General features: G+C 39.2%; 2 protein-coding genes across 2 annotated transcripts; one reads left to right on the top strand and one right to left on the bottom strand.

Annotated features, from left to right (window-relative positions):
• Positions 1–10,711: 10,711 nt before the first annotated feature.
• LOC114355162 (armadillo repeat-containing protein 8-like) lies at positions 10,712–14,010 on the bottom strand. Its single transcript, XM_028307858.1, has 5 exons — positions 13,857–14,010; positions 13,556–13,769; positions 13,110–13,316; positions 12,334–12,583; positions 10,712–10,850 (listed from the first exon to the last, which is right to left on the bottom strand). The coding sequence occupies exons 1-5, from the start codon at positions 13,878–13,880 to the stop codon at positions 10,712–10,714; spliced, it is 834 nt and encodes a 277-aa protein (XP_028163659.1). The 5' UTR covers positions 13,881–14,010.
• Positions 14,011–14,124: 114 nt separating this feature from the next.
• LOC114355174 (ankyrin repeat domain-containing protein 54) lies at positions 14,125–15,414 on the top strand. The gene has a single exon (XM_028307872.1). The coding sequence runs from the start codon at positions 14,255–14,257 to the stop codon at positions 15,047–15,049; it is 795 nt and encodes a 264-aa protein (XP_028163673.1). The 5' UTR covers positions 14,125–14,254; the 3' UTR covers positions 15,050–15,414.
• The last annotated feature ends 315 nt before the right edge of the window (positions 15,415–15,729 follow it).

The raw sequence follows: 15,729 nt of genomic DNA, 5'->3' as shown, positions 1-15,729 counted from the left end.
AAGTAAAAATAACATTTATTTATTATCACGTTTGTGATTAATCTACAAATCATAAGCACGATTTTAAATCTGATTTCATAGAAAATAATCGTAGTTAGAAAACAAGAACTTTTTTCCGTATTAAGAAGAAGAAGCCTTAATAAATGATATAATTTCTAATTGATACGCCACGATAGCCGAATGGTGAAGGGGTCGGACTGGCCGACTCGTGATCCGGGGAACGCGGGTTCGGTCCCCGCCGCCGCTCGACTATTGTGGTGAGCTCACTCGTGACACAAGCATATTTAGCTTAGTACGAGGGGCTAACGGGAGTATTAGTAATTTGTGTAATAAAAAATTACTAATAATCTTTTTAAAAAAAAAAAAAAAAAAAAAATGAGAAGCATGTTGATTACATTTTAATCTGAAGGTCGATTTGATAGAACTTTTAGAAGATAGAACCACTTTAGAAACCGACGTTTGGTTTTCTTTAGTTCTGACAAAAATTAGTTAGATGGACCGACGACGACTGAAAAAAGCGGGAGACGGTGCTTTGTGGCGTTAGGGAGCTACTACTTAGTTCGTCCAGCAGTGGAGGTCTTTCGGCTGAAACTAACGAACGAACCACTCTATGTTACTATGCTCCTCATCAATTTCACCATACTAACCTTAAAATAAGCAGAGCTTTTATCGTGAATACCAAGATAAGTTTGAAGTAGACACTTTAAGTTTGGATGCTGAAATCTGCAGAAAAACACAAGGATTCCTAAGTCATCTTGTAAATAATAGCTAACACTAGATTCGGCCAATTTACTAAGATTACGGTGTGAGCCCATAATGACCACTAATGACCGTAGCCCTTGACATTTGAAAAGACTAAGCGACCTCGCTCATCTGAACATACAGCAATTTTACCCAGAATAGAAGATATGTCTGCATTTACATAGCAATTTGTGGAGTCAATTAAAGATGCATTGTGATTTGTAATGAAAGCCACTTCCTTAATGAGTGTGATATATAGTTTGTTTTGCATAATTATCACAAAGCTACATCAAGGGCTTAAAAAATAAATAATAGAGTCTGATTTAATTTTAAAGATGCCTTGCCTTTGCGTACCTTGTAATCCTTAGCATTGATGAAAATGTATTTATTCACACCATTGAAAGTGTCCATGTGTGTGTCATGTGTTTCCCAACTGCCATCATGAAAATCGTATCTTAACACGTTCCCGTAGTAGTGACAACATAAATTTGTATCTGGACATAACGTATTCAGTTTTAGTTATTTGTTTTCCTTTGTAATCAAACTGAAAACTTTAGCAACTCTTCTAACTTGTGCGATGTGAAATAATGGACCAAAACTGTCAGACCAAAGAACTCAACAAGACCATTGCAAAGAATCTGTGCCGTCTGTGTGAAGCCTTGTACTCTATGTGTATGACAAATCATGCCCTTTCTTCCACCTTGCTACCTATGTCGACTACGGAGGTTGCATACGCGATGCGTTATTAAAATGCTACGGTTTTGCCACTCCAAGGTCAAGTCTATGCAGCTTTTAAATCTGCTATGCCATTATCAACTCTATCCCTTTACTAATAAAGAGCATGCTCTAATTTACATATTGTTCACGCGCGATTTAGTTCGCCAGACAGCGCCATCTTGATTTCCAAATTGGCACTTCAGGTGTGAATAGTTCCGTGTCGCATCTATGTATAATTGTTTATGGTATTGCCAAGTTAGATTCCTGCGTCTAAATATGCTCGTGGATGTAATTAAATACCAATTAAAGATTCAAATGGCGGCATACTGCTGTCATGTGTATACTTATTTAATGCCATACATGGCTGTATTTTAATTTTCTTTATTTGTATCAATTTCAAATGCGGAATGACTAGATAGTGGTTTAGGAACGTGATTGATTTCTTAGTGAAATACCTGTTAGAATAACTTATTTTTATATTATGCTCACTTAGTACGAGATTTGCATTGAAGAACTCTAGAATTAACAATCACTGTATTACTCGTAAGTTCGAACTTAAACGGTTTACATATACAATTTTTTCTGACTAAGTATCTGCAATCTGCATATATTGATTTTTAATGAAGATTTGTCAGCACCAAGATTTAGGTAGTCAAATCAAATAATATTTGCTTGACCAGAATCACGTCATCCTTTTGAATCGGACAGGGTATTCTTACCTTTTAGTTGACCAGTTGACCTGGATATTGGACTGACCTGGAAAATCTTCAACGGAGACTTCAACTGAAGCCGTAATAAGAAATCTAGGACTATGTAAATTTTTGTTGCCATTGACTCTCGCCCTTTTAAGCGTAAAACGCATCTTCAATAGCAAGCATGTTAATTACAATTCATTCGCAAATGCTTAGATTATAAATGTCAGTGTATCCGCAGCAAAATAGCGATGATGTGTTTAATTTTGAACCCTTTTGCGTTAGTTTAAGAACTATCCTAAAACGAATCCTGCTGTGTATTATTCAATGCGTATTAAAAATGTATAACTCAATATTAAACAATTTTACAAACGGTTTCAAAATCATTTTTGAACGCGAAATTATTCAACATAAAGTCTATGTAACCTAATGTCACAAAATAATACCCTTATTTACGAAAGTTGATTCTAATAAACATAACAGTCATTATTTAAAGGATCTAAAAAACAATCGAACAGTGGACATACCTATTTTATTTCAAGAGATTTAGAAAAAAGCTTTTATTAATACTTTATGTACCAACAACAATTTACTAAAGTTTGAGTTCGCACATTATTCACACGAAGCGCCGACATGCGCATGCGTCGGCACAAAGACAGACCTTGCGTTAACTATTCGTCTAAAATTAGGCGTTAGCGCATGACGCGCATGCATAATGCCTTTAGAATAATAATATCTACCCTTTACCTTTAAAGTAATATTGTGTTTTCCTATTAATATAAATGTGAAAGTTTGTGAGAATGTATGTATGGATGATTGTTACTCTTTCACGCAAAAAATACTGAACAGGATTTCATGAACCTTTACAATTTTCATTGTTTACATATAAAAATAACATGTAAATCCATGCGGGCCAATTGTAGTATAAATCTTTGTTTAATTTAACAATTAATATGCTTACCTATTTAACTATCTCTAATATTGTCATTATTTATTGTAGGTGTTCAACCAATTTTTGCCTGTAACCAGCCAGTGTTCGCTTGTCATTTGTTTCCTTTTCCCAAAACTTTTTGCATTTTAAGGCTGGGTTGCACCATCTTACTCACCTAACATCCACCAACCTGGATGTGTGGACAACCTGGAGGTGGTGCAACTCAGCCTAAATATACCTATATTGATTTTAACACCTTGTTCTTTGCGCTAAATATTTTTATTACCAATTAATTAAAACCTATTGCTTAAAAATGCCAGCCTTTAAGGGCAAAGCACCTCCAGCTATATCCGACGACAAATTCTCGAGTGTGTCGGTCTGAATTTGATTAACTAATTCAAGGGCCTTGATTTGTTTACAGGTATGTTGAAGGGCCGAATGGCGGTCGAGAGCGTATCAATGAAATATTTATAAAGAAAGGTATGTTTTTATAGGTTTTGTCATAATTTATTAGTTGACCACTGACCGCGACCGCGGATTTCAACATTGAATAGACAAACCCGAATGGAAAGGCAGTATCATAGCAATTTGTTGGTACATACAAATTGACTGATAGATAGGTCATCTTCCAACAATAATAATAACCATCAAACCGCAAGCTGTCGCACAAAACCGCGTAACAATTGATTTCTATTGTTTTCGATTCGTGGGGCTTGAAGGGTAACTAAACCCAGTAATCTATTGGTTCAGATCGACACCATCATCAGGTCATTTAAAGTCTTCAGTCTCCAAAATAACATCCAATTTACCAGAGGTAAAATAGAGGTGGACCGACTATCTGGTGAAGGTCGCGGGAGGTGCTTGGATGCGGGCAGCGCAGGACCGATCTTTGTGGAAATCCTTGTGGGAGGCCTTTATCCAGCAGTGAACGTCATTCAGCTGAAACGAACGAATGATCGAAAAACACCTAGAGGATTTGGCATATACACTATGTACCTACACTCCCTACACTGGCCAGACGGGTTGGGTGAACCTCAGTAACCTCTTATGACATGCATGGGAGCAGTGGTGGTGTTCCTATTTATTTTACTTTGCCGGAACCAAGAATCGTACAATTATCGAGTAGATTTTTCTTCTATAATTTATACAATATCTTAAAGCAATTAAACATTTTTATCAGTAAGGATCAGTTTCGCTCGTGACTTGTCTCATAACACAACGATTACATTACTGTAATAGGCCTTAGTTTCATTAACATATCGAACCTGCGCTTTGATATTCATTGTTAATATGCTAAATACGTTATTATTTTTCTTGTGAACGATTGTTGGAATTAACATATAACGACCTATATTGGCGAGCTGGAAATGTGTGAAGGGAATGGCATTGTTTACAAACAAATAAATATTATTTTACTAAGGAATTGAAATAATAACAAAGCCGTGTGGTGACGGCAGAGTAGAATACATTTGTCAGCAACTTCTAGTACTCTTCCCGCGGGTGTCGTAAGAGGTGACTTAGGGACTACACATCAAACAGAGAACGGGCAGCAGCGCTCTCTGAAAACCATCATTCTTTAAACTGCGATCTCCAACCCTGCCAAGCGTGGGGTTTATGGCAAAACCCTCCACTATTGTGGAGGAGGCTCATAGTCCAGCAGTGGACTGTATAGGGCTGTTGACGATGATGATGATGGATGATGAATTGAAATAATAAAGTAGGTACAGATTTAAAATTATTTTATGGAATAGAACTGCAGACATTCAAGTTGTGCAACCCACTATGTAGAGTCAGGTGTTGTGTTTCTATATTATGTGCAATGTGCATTGCCAATCCATCAGCTGATTAAAGTAGCTATTTTTGTCTTAAATTACGCCTTCAAAAACTGTTAATTTTGGACTGACAATCGCTAGTGTGGCTATTGTTTAAATGTCTCAGGTTGTCGGCTTGGGTAATTTCTCCATCGAATTATGCTTTGTCATGCTTGTCCACAATAGGGGGACTCCCGGGCCCAATCATGATCATCATCATGATTATTCAGCTACTATTTGTTTTACAGCAGTAAATTCTGTCTTTTCGTGATTAATGCTTGACAGAATAATAATTTAGATTTCTTTTCTGCTTCCCCCATAATAAGCTAATCGTAGTTTTCCGTTTTCGCTACAGAATTAGACACAAATATTCATTAGTCTTAATAAATGTGTTATCAACAGCGGTAGAAATCAATATACGCAAAATTTGCATATAAAATTACATGCCCAGCCTTTATTATACCCAAAACAAATATTAGCGACCACGCAAACGCACCGCGGTTGCAAATCAAAGGGAAATCAGCATATAATCGAGTTCTATCAATCATGTTGAACTATTGTTTCCATTATACAGCCATTAGCTCTAAGAGCTACCGTGCCAATAAAGTTGTCCTACGCGGCTGCTGAGTGTGAGATAACACTAAATTAATTGGTTATTGACTATCGGATAGCTTGTAGATACTCGTGCAAGGCTTGCTTGAGGCAAATAGATTTTTAAAGATAAGCTATTTACAGAAAATAAGGTTTTATTAAAAAAGCATTCACTTGGCGAGAATTTATCTTTTTCTACTTTTTCAGGGCTTTTTCGGGCTGGAAGACGTAGCGTGGGCAGGCCTCCTACTAGGTGGACCGAAGATCTGGTAAAGGTCGCGGGAAGAGCCTGGATGCGGGGAGCGCAGGACCATTCATTGCGGAAAACCTTGAGGGAGGCCTTTGTCCAGCTGTGGACGTTATTTGGCTGAAACGAACTAACGAACGAACTTTTTCAGGAATGATATGTTGCTTTTCTTTTGCTATTCTTTTTGGGTGGCGTAAAACAGACAGAGTGGAGATTCTTTATTTCGCATGCTCACTTAGGGTAGCTGCGCCATCGTATTTAGTTACATTAATTTGCTATCCTTCCTCTCTTTATACTGATTTCGAGTTATGTTCAGTTTAAATCCTTCCTTCTGATTCTGATCTCCATACACTTGAATGATGAGTGTATGTGGATATAAGTAAGAGGTAAATGTAACATTCCTCTACTTCTTCTTTAGGAAAAAAGAAACCGAGTTTTCATTTATGGTTTCTAATTTATTATCATAATTTACTATAAGTGTTAATTACAAGTAACAACCATTTGCAAAAGCATTCATCAAAGATTCTCAATACGCAGAAAACCATAACTCTTTAGCCGGATCGGACATTTACAAGACTTGTTTACTATAGTGAACGTTACATATAATGATAGTGTGCGTGTGTGGGTAGTCGGGCAATTTGTTCAATAGTCACTAACGAGAGACGCGGAACATACGAAGACTGGCGCTTTCATAACCGCGCGTACAAATTAGGAGATATAGCGACAATCGAAGCTAGTAAATCATAACATTTTGTCATTGCAAATGGAGAGTCTATACAAATTAATTTCACAACATATAACCCTGTAAGGGCAGTACAACTATAGGTTTATAATATACCTAATTGTAATAGATTGGTCAGTTTTTACTTGAGTAGTACTCATTTGCCTACAAGCGAAAGGTTTAATTACTGATCGTCTGATACGTTCTCTAGGGATTTTTTTAATTTTTACGCTATGGGAAAACTTATGTAATTTATGAAAAAATACTATCATCATTATAATCGTCATCAGGTGATTTAGTTTCCACTGCAGGAACACGACCTTCTCTAATTAGCATATGGAGTAGGTATTGGCCGAGACTTTCCAGGCGGGTTGGGCGAATATTTATTTATTTATTTTATTTATTTACACTTCAGCACACAAAGTAACAAATGCACTGTGGCGGACTTAATGCCGGATGGCATTCTCTGCCAGTCAACCACGGGTCATGCAGAAAGAGTAAGGCGGTGCAAAAAATTAACATTTTTGATAATAAACCTACTTACATAAGATTACATAAAATAAATAACATAATACAAATAAATATAATAGACATACACAATAGAATAGGGATCGATTTATTCCACATTCATATCAGGTAGGGTTTTTAGGCTGGTTTTAATGTCACGGGGACCGTTCGGTGCGGACCCTCTCCGCACGGCCAATCTGTATGAACTTCTAGGGAGCGTTTTAGAGTAATGCGGTCCGGAGGAACCGCTCCGCCGCTCCCTAGCAGTTCAAAAAATCGGCTGTGCGGAGCGATCCGCACTGACAGTCCGCTTGACACTAAAACCAGCCTTTGGCCTTATAAAATTAATGCTATTTTTTCTAAAAAACAATGAGCTAGTATCTTGTACCGCACTTTGTAATTGTTACCCAGAGCGTTTAATTGAGCCTAGCGGTGGCGTGAATAGAGCTGATAGTGCTTGTACTTGATACCATCGGTACTACCGGCGCGGGCGCACCGTGTGAGAACACCGCGATTCCAGTTGCAGATTGTGCATGTGTTGCAGTTCAGGCTTCTGTATGGTGTGTAATATTTGCAGAAGCATCTATGGATGCGGGCAGCGCAGGAATGTTTTGTAGACATTCTTGGGGGAGATTCTTAGGCCCAGCAGATAATGTCATTGGGCTGAAAATGTCACATTTACGAAAGATAGAGTTCTTTTTTAAATAAATTTGTATTGTGTTCAACATGACCTTTCTGGAGTCTAATGCCCGTATTCACAAACATTACTATGAGGTCTCACAGTGCGCATGAACGCACAGGGTGACAAATGAACCAATCACAGAGCTCTATTCAATGCGTTCGATTTGCTGCTTTATTTAAGCAAGTATCATTTGTGAATACGTTGTTATTCTCAGAATTCAGTATTATTATTGTGATAGTTTCAGAGTGGGTTTCATTCACTGAAATTCGAGAATGTTGAAGAATTCTCTTTCTCTGAAATTCCAAGGACACTAGAGGAGGCAGAGAATGTAACTGCACGTGCTAGAACAGTACATGACAGGTACAAACGTACAGGTGACGGCAAACTATGTTGCATCTTATGTCATCGTGATAGTTGATGTTTTGCAACAAAACTATGCTGTCGACTGTACATTAGAAATACACGCGTGAATAATTCATTATATCACAATAAATCAGCCTCAAAGCCATTCATGTTCGTATGAAGTGATTATAATAATAACAACACCTTTTGATCTTAGAAAACTTTGTTATTTAATCGATTAGCGAAGCGATTAGCCTTTGAAGTAAAAATGATAACGCTTTTTTGATAATTTCACTTGTGCATAGTGGTAAATAATTTGGATCTTAAGAAAGTGGTATTTTACGTAAAAATGTAGTCTCATGAGCTGACGACTGTAAGTAGAGGTACATAAATCATCAGATTATCTGAAAAATACAGGGTGTCCCAAAATGGGCGAATCAAACTGATATACTTCATATTATGGCCATATTTTTATAACAATTATTTTACTTGGGAGTTCAGAGCACTAAATTAGTTTTTTTTTCTGTACCTATTAACATTTTGGTGGCCATGTGCTTATTTTTTTTTAATGAAGTGGCAGTGGGCGCGGCACATAGCTCGTAAAGACGCTGGCCGTTGGGGCAAAAAAGTTCTCGAGTGGCGACCACGGGCTGGAAGACGTAGCGTGGGCAGACCTCTACTAGGTGGACCGACGATTTGGTAAAGGTCGCGCGAATAGCCTGGGGGAGGCCTTTGTCCAGCAGTGGCTGAAACGAACGTCTATACATGGAAGTTCAGAGCACTTTATTATTATTTTTTTCTGTACCTACTAAAATTTTGGTGGCCATGTGCTTAATTTTTTTTATATTTTTAACGAGGTCAAGACAATTCCTATAGCAGATTGATTCACCCATTCTAGGATACCCTGTATATCACATGCACCTTGCTAATTAAAGCCTAGTGTAATTTTTTCAAAGCATACCGACGCCATGGCCGGATCCGACTCCAATGCTGGTGGGAGGACAATTACAGAGTGTGCAAACATTTGAGCCCATCTGAACGGGTAATTAATGATTGTTGCTACAAAAACAATGTTCGAACACTTAGCGAGGACCTGTCCTTTTTGCGGTGACCACAAGTTTGGTGAGACTCCTTTATCGACGGCTTAGAGTGAAAACCTCTTAAGTGCAAAAGAAATATTTTTTCAAGAGGAAGATTCAAACTGTCATATATTCTGTAAGATTGACCATTGTCATCATCATCATTATTTCAGCCATAGGACGTCCACTGCTGAACATAGGCCTCCCCCAATGATTTCCATGTTGCCCGGTTGGTGACGGCCTGCATGCGGAAGATTTCACTCTAGGCGACGCGGCGACGTTATGTATAAAAAATCAATAAATACTTTTATAATATTTTGTTACATTAATCTTTCTATGATGAAGAGGATAAAAACTTGGCATGGGAATCAGGATTTGAGGGAGAAAGAGTATCTACGAAGTCCTTTTTATTGCAAATAAATAGTGTTATAGTGGTGGCAAAGTTGCAAGGAAAATTATTTTTGAGTGTAAGTTTTTGACATAGGCAAACTGTCAATGCTTTACAGTATGCAATTTTTCATCTTTGGCTGGGTACGAGTATATCTATCTCGTAAAGATCTTTTTCTATATTGTCACTTGCCAATAAAAGAGAGTGTAGACTGCTACCATGGTTACCCTACCTAAACGTTGGAAGGATAACGCTTTGTTGAACGAACGTGGGTTACGAAATGATGAATGGTTTTTGGCTTATAGCCACTTAATTAATTGCTCAGCTATAATGGCGTATTCGTCTTCGCTAGAAGATGAGTTTCTTCTAAATATGTGTTTTCAAATTGTAAAGTTCATTTGGAAATACAAAAGTACGAATGCAATAATTCTTTGTAAATTGTGAATGTTCAAATGCGCACGCAAATGACTTCCTTTTTCTCGTTGCAGATGGGGGTAGGTAATTGGCTTCCCTGCATTGTTATTATTTTGCAAAACTGACTTAATGGAGGCAATGTGCGCTTTTTAACTGGACAATGCTGTTTCAAGTCGCACTGGAAGTTGGTTATTCTTTTAAATTATTCATATTATCAGTATTCAAATTAGGCATTTTCTTTTCAGGAAGATTCTGCTGTTCAGTTACAGCGAGCCAATTTCGCCATCGTGCAAGTTTTAGCTAAGTATTAGAAAACATCAAGATGTGCTTTTATAGAAAGTATCACTGATAGGCCAATAAAACCCAGAAAAAAGTACTTATCGTCAGTAAATTTTGAAAAAAGATTTCACCATTTCAATTTTTCACTTTCATCAAGTAGAAAAAAGTAAATGTACTAAGGGGCCGTCCATAAATTACGTCATCGATTTTTTCAGATTTTAGACCCCCCCCCCCTACAATCATCCTAGCGTCATTTCTTAATGATCCCCCCCCCCTTCTCCCAAAATTGACGTCATTACCAGTTTGACAAAATTANCTGTTGCCTCCCTGACCCTACCTATAATGGCTGAGGCGAAAATATATGAAAAATAATACAAAACATTCAGAATTGATCTACTACTGGATAGTAGGTATTTTTTAGTTTAATCATTTTTTTAAAACTAAAACAAAGAACTCTTGGCCTCCATCTCACTTGATGGAAAGTGATAATCAGCCAAAAAAACGCATAATATGGTTGAATTAGAAACCTCCTCCTTTTTTTATGGGATATAGTAAATTAAATATGAAAATTACCTATTATCGTCTGCGGGCAGCGCGCCCGCCCGGTGTATGAACGTGAGACAGCGCGCCGCGCCCATCGCCACCGGCAGCGGTTTGTCGCGCGACACTAGCGCCGTCAGCAACTCTGGGATTGTCTTGTCGCCGTGTCTGTAAAGAAAACGAGAAAGTTAGTTTACCAGACGAATTAGCACCCTGTAAATGTAGATATAGGGCAGGTTTTGGAGCAATAACATGGGTTTTTGGTCAGTAAAATGATCAATGTTTCGTCGTAGTACCTGGGACATTAGATTTAGTTTGCTACCGACGTTAGCACTCAGTCCCGGTGTAGGGAGGATTTTAGACAGCAGTTTGAAACTGAGTTTGATTATATGGCAGAGTCAGAGAAACCGGACGTACGCGCAACAAAATGTGAAGAAGCAATTTTGAATATACTTTGTTTTGAAACAAAAGACAAAGAGTATTTACTTTGTCCATTTTATGGTCCTCGACAGTGTTGGTTTTCTGGCAAACATCCCAATTCATTTACAGTAATTATTACAGTCAGGTCAACATTACTATGTGAAATGCAAAACAAGAGTTTATGCTTCAATGTAGGTATGTACCTATATCAGAATACTTTTACACATCCCAAACAAAGCTTCAAAATTACTAAGCTAAGCCAAAGTAGAAAGTTTAAGGCGAGCAGAGCCCTCACCGCAACCTGTAGTGTGCTGTAATGACTGTACCTCGTGTTCAGAGCCACTTGTGACACGTTGGCATTCTCGAAGCACATCGCAGCTAGTAGATCCAAGGCGGGCAGAGCCCTGGCGGGCGGCGAGTGGTCGCTGCGCGTGGGCCCGTGCAAAACTAGCGATTATAAGGCGAGCAGAACCCTCACCGCAACCTGTAGTTGCTATAATGACTATACCTCGTGTTCAGAGCCACTTGTGACACGTTGGCATTCTCGAAGCACATCGCAGCTAGTAGATCCAACGCGGGCAGAGCCCTGGCCGGCGGCGGGTGTTCGTTGCCCGTGGGCCCGTACAAGCTAGCAAGTATAAGGCGAGCAGAGCCCTCACCGCAACCTGTAGTGTGCTATAGTGACTATACCTCGTGTTCAGAGCAACTTGTGACACGTTGGCATTCTCGAAGCACATCGCAGCTAGTAGATCCAACGCGGGCAGAGCCCTGGCCGGCGGCGGGTGGTCGCTGCGCGTGGGCCCGTGCAAGCTAGCAAGTATAAGGCGAGCAGAGCCCTCACCGTAACCTGTAGTGTGCTATAATGACTGTACCTTGTGTTCAGAGCCACTTGTGACACGTTGGCGTTCTCGAAGCACATCGCAGCTAGTAGATCCAAGGCGGGCAGAGCCCTGGTGGGCGGCGGGTGGTCGCTGCGCGTGGGCCCGTGCAAGCTAGCAAATAAGGCGAGCAGAGCCCTCACCGCAACCTGTAGTTGCTATAATGACTATACCTCTTGTTCAGAGCAACTTGTGACACGTTGGCATTCTCGAAGCACATCGCAGCTAGTAGATCCAAGGCGGGCAGGGCCCTGGCAGGCGGCGGGTGGTCGCTGCGCGTGGGCCCGTGCAAGCTAGAAAATAAGGCGAGCAGAGCCCTCACCGCAACCTGTAGTGTGCTGTAATGACTATACCTCGTGTTCAGAGCCACTTGTGACACGTTGGCATTCTCGAAGCACATCGCAGCTAGTAGATCCAAAGCGGGCAGAGCCCTGGCCGGCGGCGGGTGGTCGCTGCGCGTGGGCCCGGCCGCCAGAGCCGCCGCCGCCGCCGCGCAGGCGCCGGCCGCGCAAAGCGCCTCTTGCTCGCGCGCGCCGCCGCACCATATGGACAGGATGCGGACTACGCACGCGCGGGCTGTTGGCGAGCCTTCGCGGGCTATTTCTAGTGACACAAATACGTCATAATGAATGTATGTTCGAACCAAATCAATGTTTTTCTAATAAACAGAATGAGGGAACGAACGTCGGTCAACAGTCGCGGGCTATGTCTGTAAATACCATGGTCAACAACTATAAAATTCATACAAAAAGCATTCATAAAATTGACAGAATGCAGACGACGCGCGCAAATGTATGCTGTCGGCGAACATTCTCTGGCAATACAGAAATGGTCATAAATTAGCAAAATAAATATAAATATTGTAGTTCTGTTCTTTAATCACCAAATGTGCCATAATCGGTGAATTTTTATACAATGTTGTATGGAAGCTTAAAGTTCAAGTTTTTATTGTTATTACCAGAAAAGATAACAGCAATACATTGCAAACTGGAGTCTTATAGTATCTTTTAGTATGCTCATACAGCCAATATCATCAATGATAATGACCTAAGTTCAATACTATTAACAATGTTTCTAGAGAAATATAAACTTAAATATTAGAATTTAGTGTATTTTAATGTAAACTTACGTGTCAGTCTGGTGAGTAGCCTCATATCTGCTGGCAGAGACGAGATTGGGGCAGGTGGGTGAAGAAATATGCTTCTTAACGCACATAGAGCTGCCTCAGCGAGTTTTGTTTCTACTGGCACTGTCTTAAGCACCTCCACAAGTGCTGTGGCTGTGCCTTGCTCTACCAGGGAGGTCACATTCTCTGGTGTGCCTTTGGCTAAAGATCCTTTCAAAGTAAAATAATAAATATGTAAGTGTTGATGTTATTATTATTAATTTTGAAAGACTTAATAGGACCTCATTTAGTAACAAATTACTGTTATCATACAAAAAACACTTGTGTTTAGATTTGCATTGTATAGATCTGAAGTTGCAGCAAGTAAAAACTTAAGTTATGTAAATAAAAATAAATAAACAGGCATAATTATCTTGAGTCAATATTACGAATGAATATAGTATGATTACCTATTGTGATAGTGGCTTCCAGTCGGATATTTGGGTCCAGAGTGTCATCAGACATGAGCTGGAGCAGTCGGGGTACGACTCCTTGCTGGATCACAGAACTCTTCTGCCGGTTGCTCCCGATCACAGAGTTCTTCAGCGTCACCAAGGCTTCCACGATCTTGCCGCTGTCCGGCGAGTACAACTCGTCGATATACGACCGAGAGCTTTCAATATCCTTACAGACAAACGTTTATAGGTTACCTGACGTGATATAAAAATCCACTCGCCTACATTTATTATCAATATTTACATTTACACTTACCATGAACACTGTTAGCTGCTGCATTGTATTGTATGAGATTTACGCAGCAATAATGGTAAAAATATCTTTTCAAAATTCCTCCGAGGCCGAATACGCTGTCAGTACATAAACTGTCATTTGTAACTTGTGTTTCGTTCGGAAATTAACGTGCCAAATAATTCATTGAATGATTGAATTCATTTTCTCAGTCAATTGAATTGTTACACAAGCCCAACCCTAGCTAATTGAAGAATTTCGAAAAAAAAAAACACCGTCATAGACAATATTTAATTTGACAGCGACAGCTGACGCCTGTGTTGATTTTTGTTGACAGACAACTCTAGAAATTGTGTGATATTTTTCTATTCGAAATCCAGGAAATTGTAACATGATATTTTGTTAAAAACAGTGAAACAACCATGGCAGACTCTGGAGTAGATACAAGCAATGAAAGCAGCGACAACCCAATATTTGATCACTCCCAGTGTACATTGGAGTTCAATCCCCCAGCAATACCGATCAACCAAGTAGGCCAGGCTATGCCCGTGGAGTTTTTTGGTGAACCACATGACCATATCGGTAAGATAAAGTGCTCTACAAAGGCAAGACACTGCAGACTGAACTATCGTTACGGAGGAGCCGCTTGGAGAAATCAAAAACTGCGCTTCGCTGCGGGAACAAACAACACAGAACTTGTCGAGAAACTTTTACTTTCTGGAGCGGAGCCCAATTCGTCGGATGAATTTAAAAGGAGTCCACTTCACTTAGCTGCTTGCAGAGGATATGTAGATGTGGTTAGGGTACTCCTGAGACATGGTGCTAACCCTAATATAAAAGATACTCTGGGGAATACACCCCTTCATCTTGCTGCGTGCACGAATCACATACCAGTTGTAATAGAATTGCTCGATGCTGGCACTGATGTCAGTTCCAACGACAAGAATGGTCGCAACCCAATACAGCTGGCTCAAAGCAAGCTGAAACTGATTCAAATGCGTCCCAGCGGTGCTGGGCATTTTGAGGAGACTAGGCAGCTTATCGGCGAGATTTGTTTGGTTGTTGAAATGATGCTGAAGTATATGAAGATCCAGAAAGCCGATGCGGGAGAACTGGAGTCGGTGCGGCTGAGACTGGAGCAGGTCAGCACCCGGGAACAAGTTGACTCCGAAGTACAAAACCTACTCGACAGTCTTGACTGTCTAAAGCTGAGATAACTTTGTTGAACTTTGTGATTGTTTGCATTACTAGGTAGATAAATATATTTTAAAGACTGTTCATATTTGTAACTGCCTATTTATAAGAGTTCACAATTTATTAGTATGTAAGAAAGAACTAGTTTAAGTTCTCACTAAAATTTTATTCATTGTAAGTTTCAAGGGTTTGATTTAAAAGTTATATGCACTAAGACAAATGTTATGCTTATTGCTAGAATAAGCACATGTCAATTTGACTTAGCATTTTACTGACCCTTTAGAATTTTAAGTAAATGGTTTTAGGCAGAAAATAGTTTTATTGTCTCATTGTAAGAAACACATCTAATCACATGTTGATTTCGCATAATAAAGATTTTTGATTCGCATTACTTGTTTTATTTTGTTAAAAATACAAAGAATGAAATGTATAATAATTTATTAACAACTTCATAAACTTTTATTTACAATAATACATTGCATTATTAAAATTTCACTATGACATGTTTTGATAAGAATTATTAATATGTCCACAAGAATTATTAAAAGCCCAGAATAAGTCTTTGACAACCATGGAATGTAGGCTACTATACAACATGAGCAAGAATACATCCTAATACATACTCAATTAATAAACATTCTTAAAATAAAATAATTATATTACCTGGAAATATAATTTGTGCAAAACTATTGTGGTATGTTAA

This window comes from Ostrinia furnacalis, unplaced genomic scaffold (assembly GCF_004193835.3).
Source record: "Ostrinia furnacalis isolate ACB-3 unplaced genomic scaffold, ASM419383v2 OfSCF2357, whole genome shotgun sequence".
Lineage (NCBI taxonomy): Eukaryota > Metazoa > Arthropoda > Insecta > Lepidoptera > Crambidae > Ostrinia > Ostrinia furnacalis.
Note: the sequence above shows the minus strand (reverse complement) of the source record. Positions and strands in the feature narration are given on the sequence as shown.

What these genes read in the sequence shown, in the direction of transcription:
- LOC114355162 (XM_028307858.1), bottom strand. Translation starts at nt 13,880, where the DNA reads ATGCAGCAGCTAACAGTGTTCATG. An exon ending in GGAAGCCACTATCACAATAG is followed by an intron (nt 13,317 to 13,555) that starts GTAATCATACTA and finishes TTACTTTGAAAG; the next exon opens with GATCTTTAGCCAAAGGCACA. An exon ending in GCTACTCACCAGACTGACAC is followed by an intron (nt 12,584 to 13,109) that starts GTAAGTTTACAT and finishes TTGTGTCACTAG; the next exon opens with AAATAGCCCGCGAAGGCTCG.
- LOC114355174 (XM_028307872.1), top strand. Translation starts at nt 14,255, where the DNA reads ATGGCAGACTCTGGAGTAGATACAAGCAATGAAAGCAGCGACAACCCA.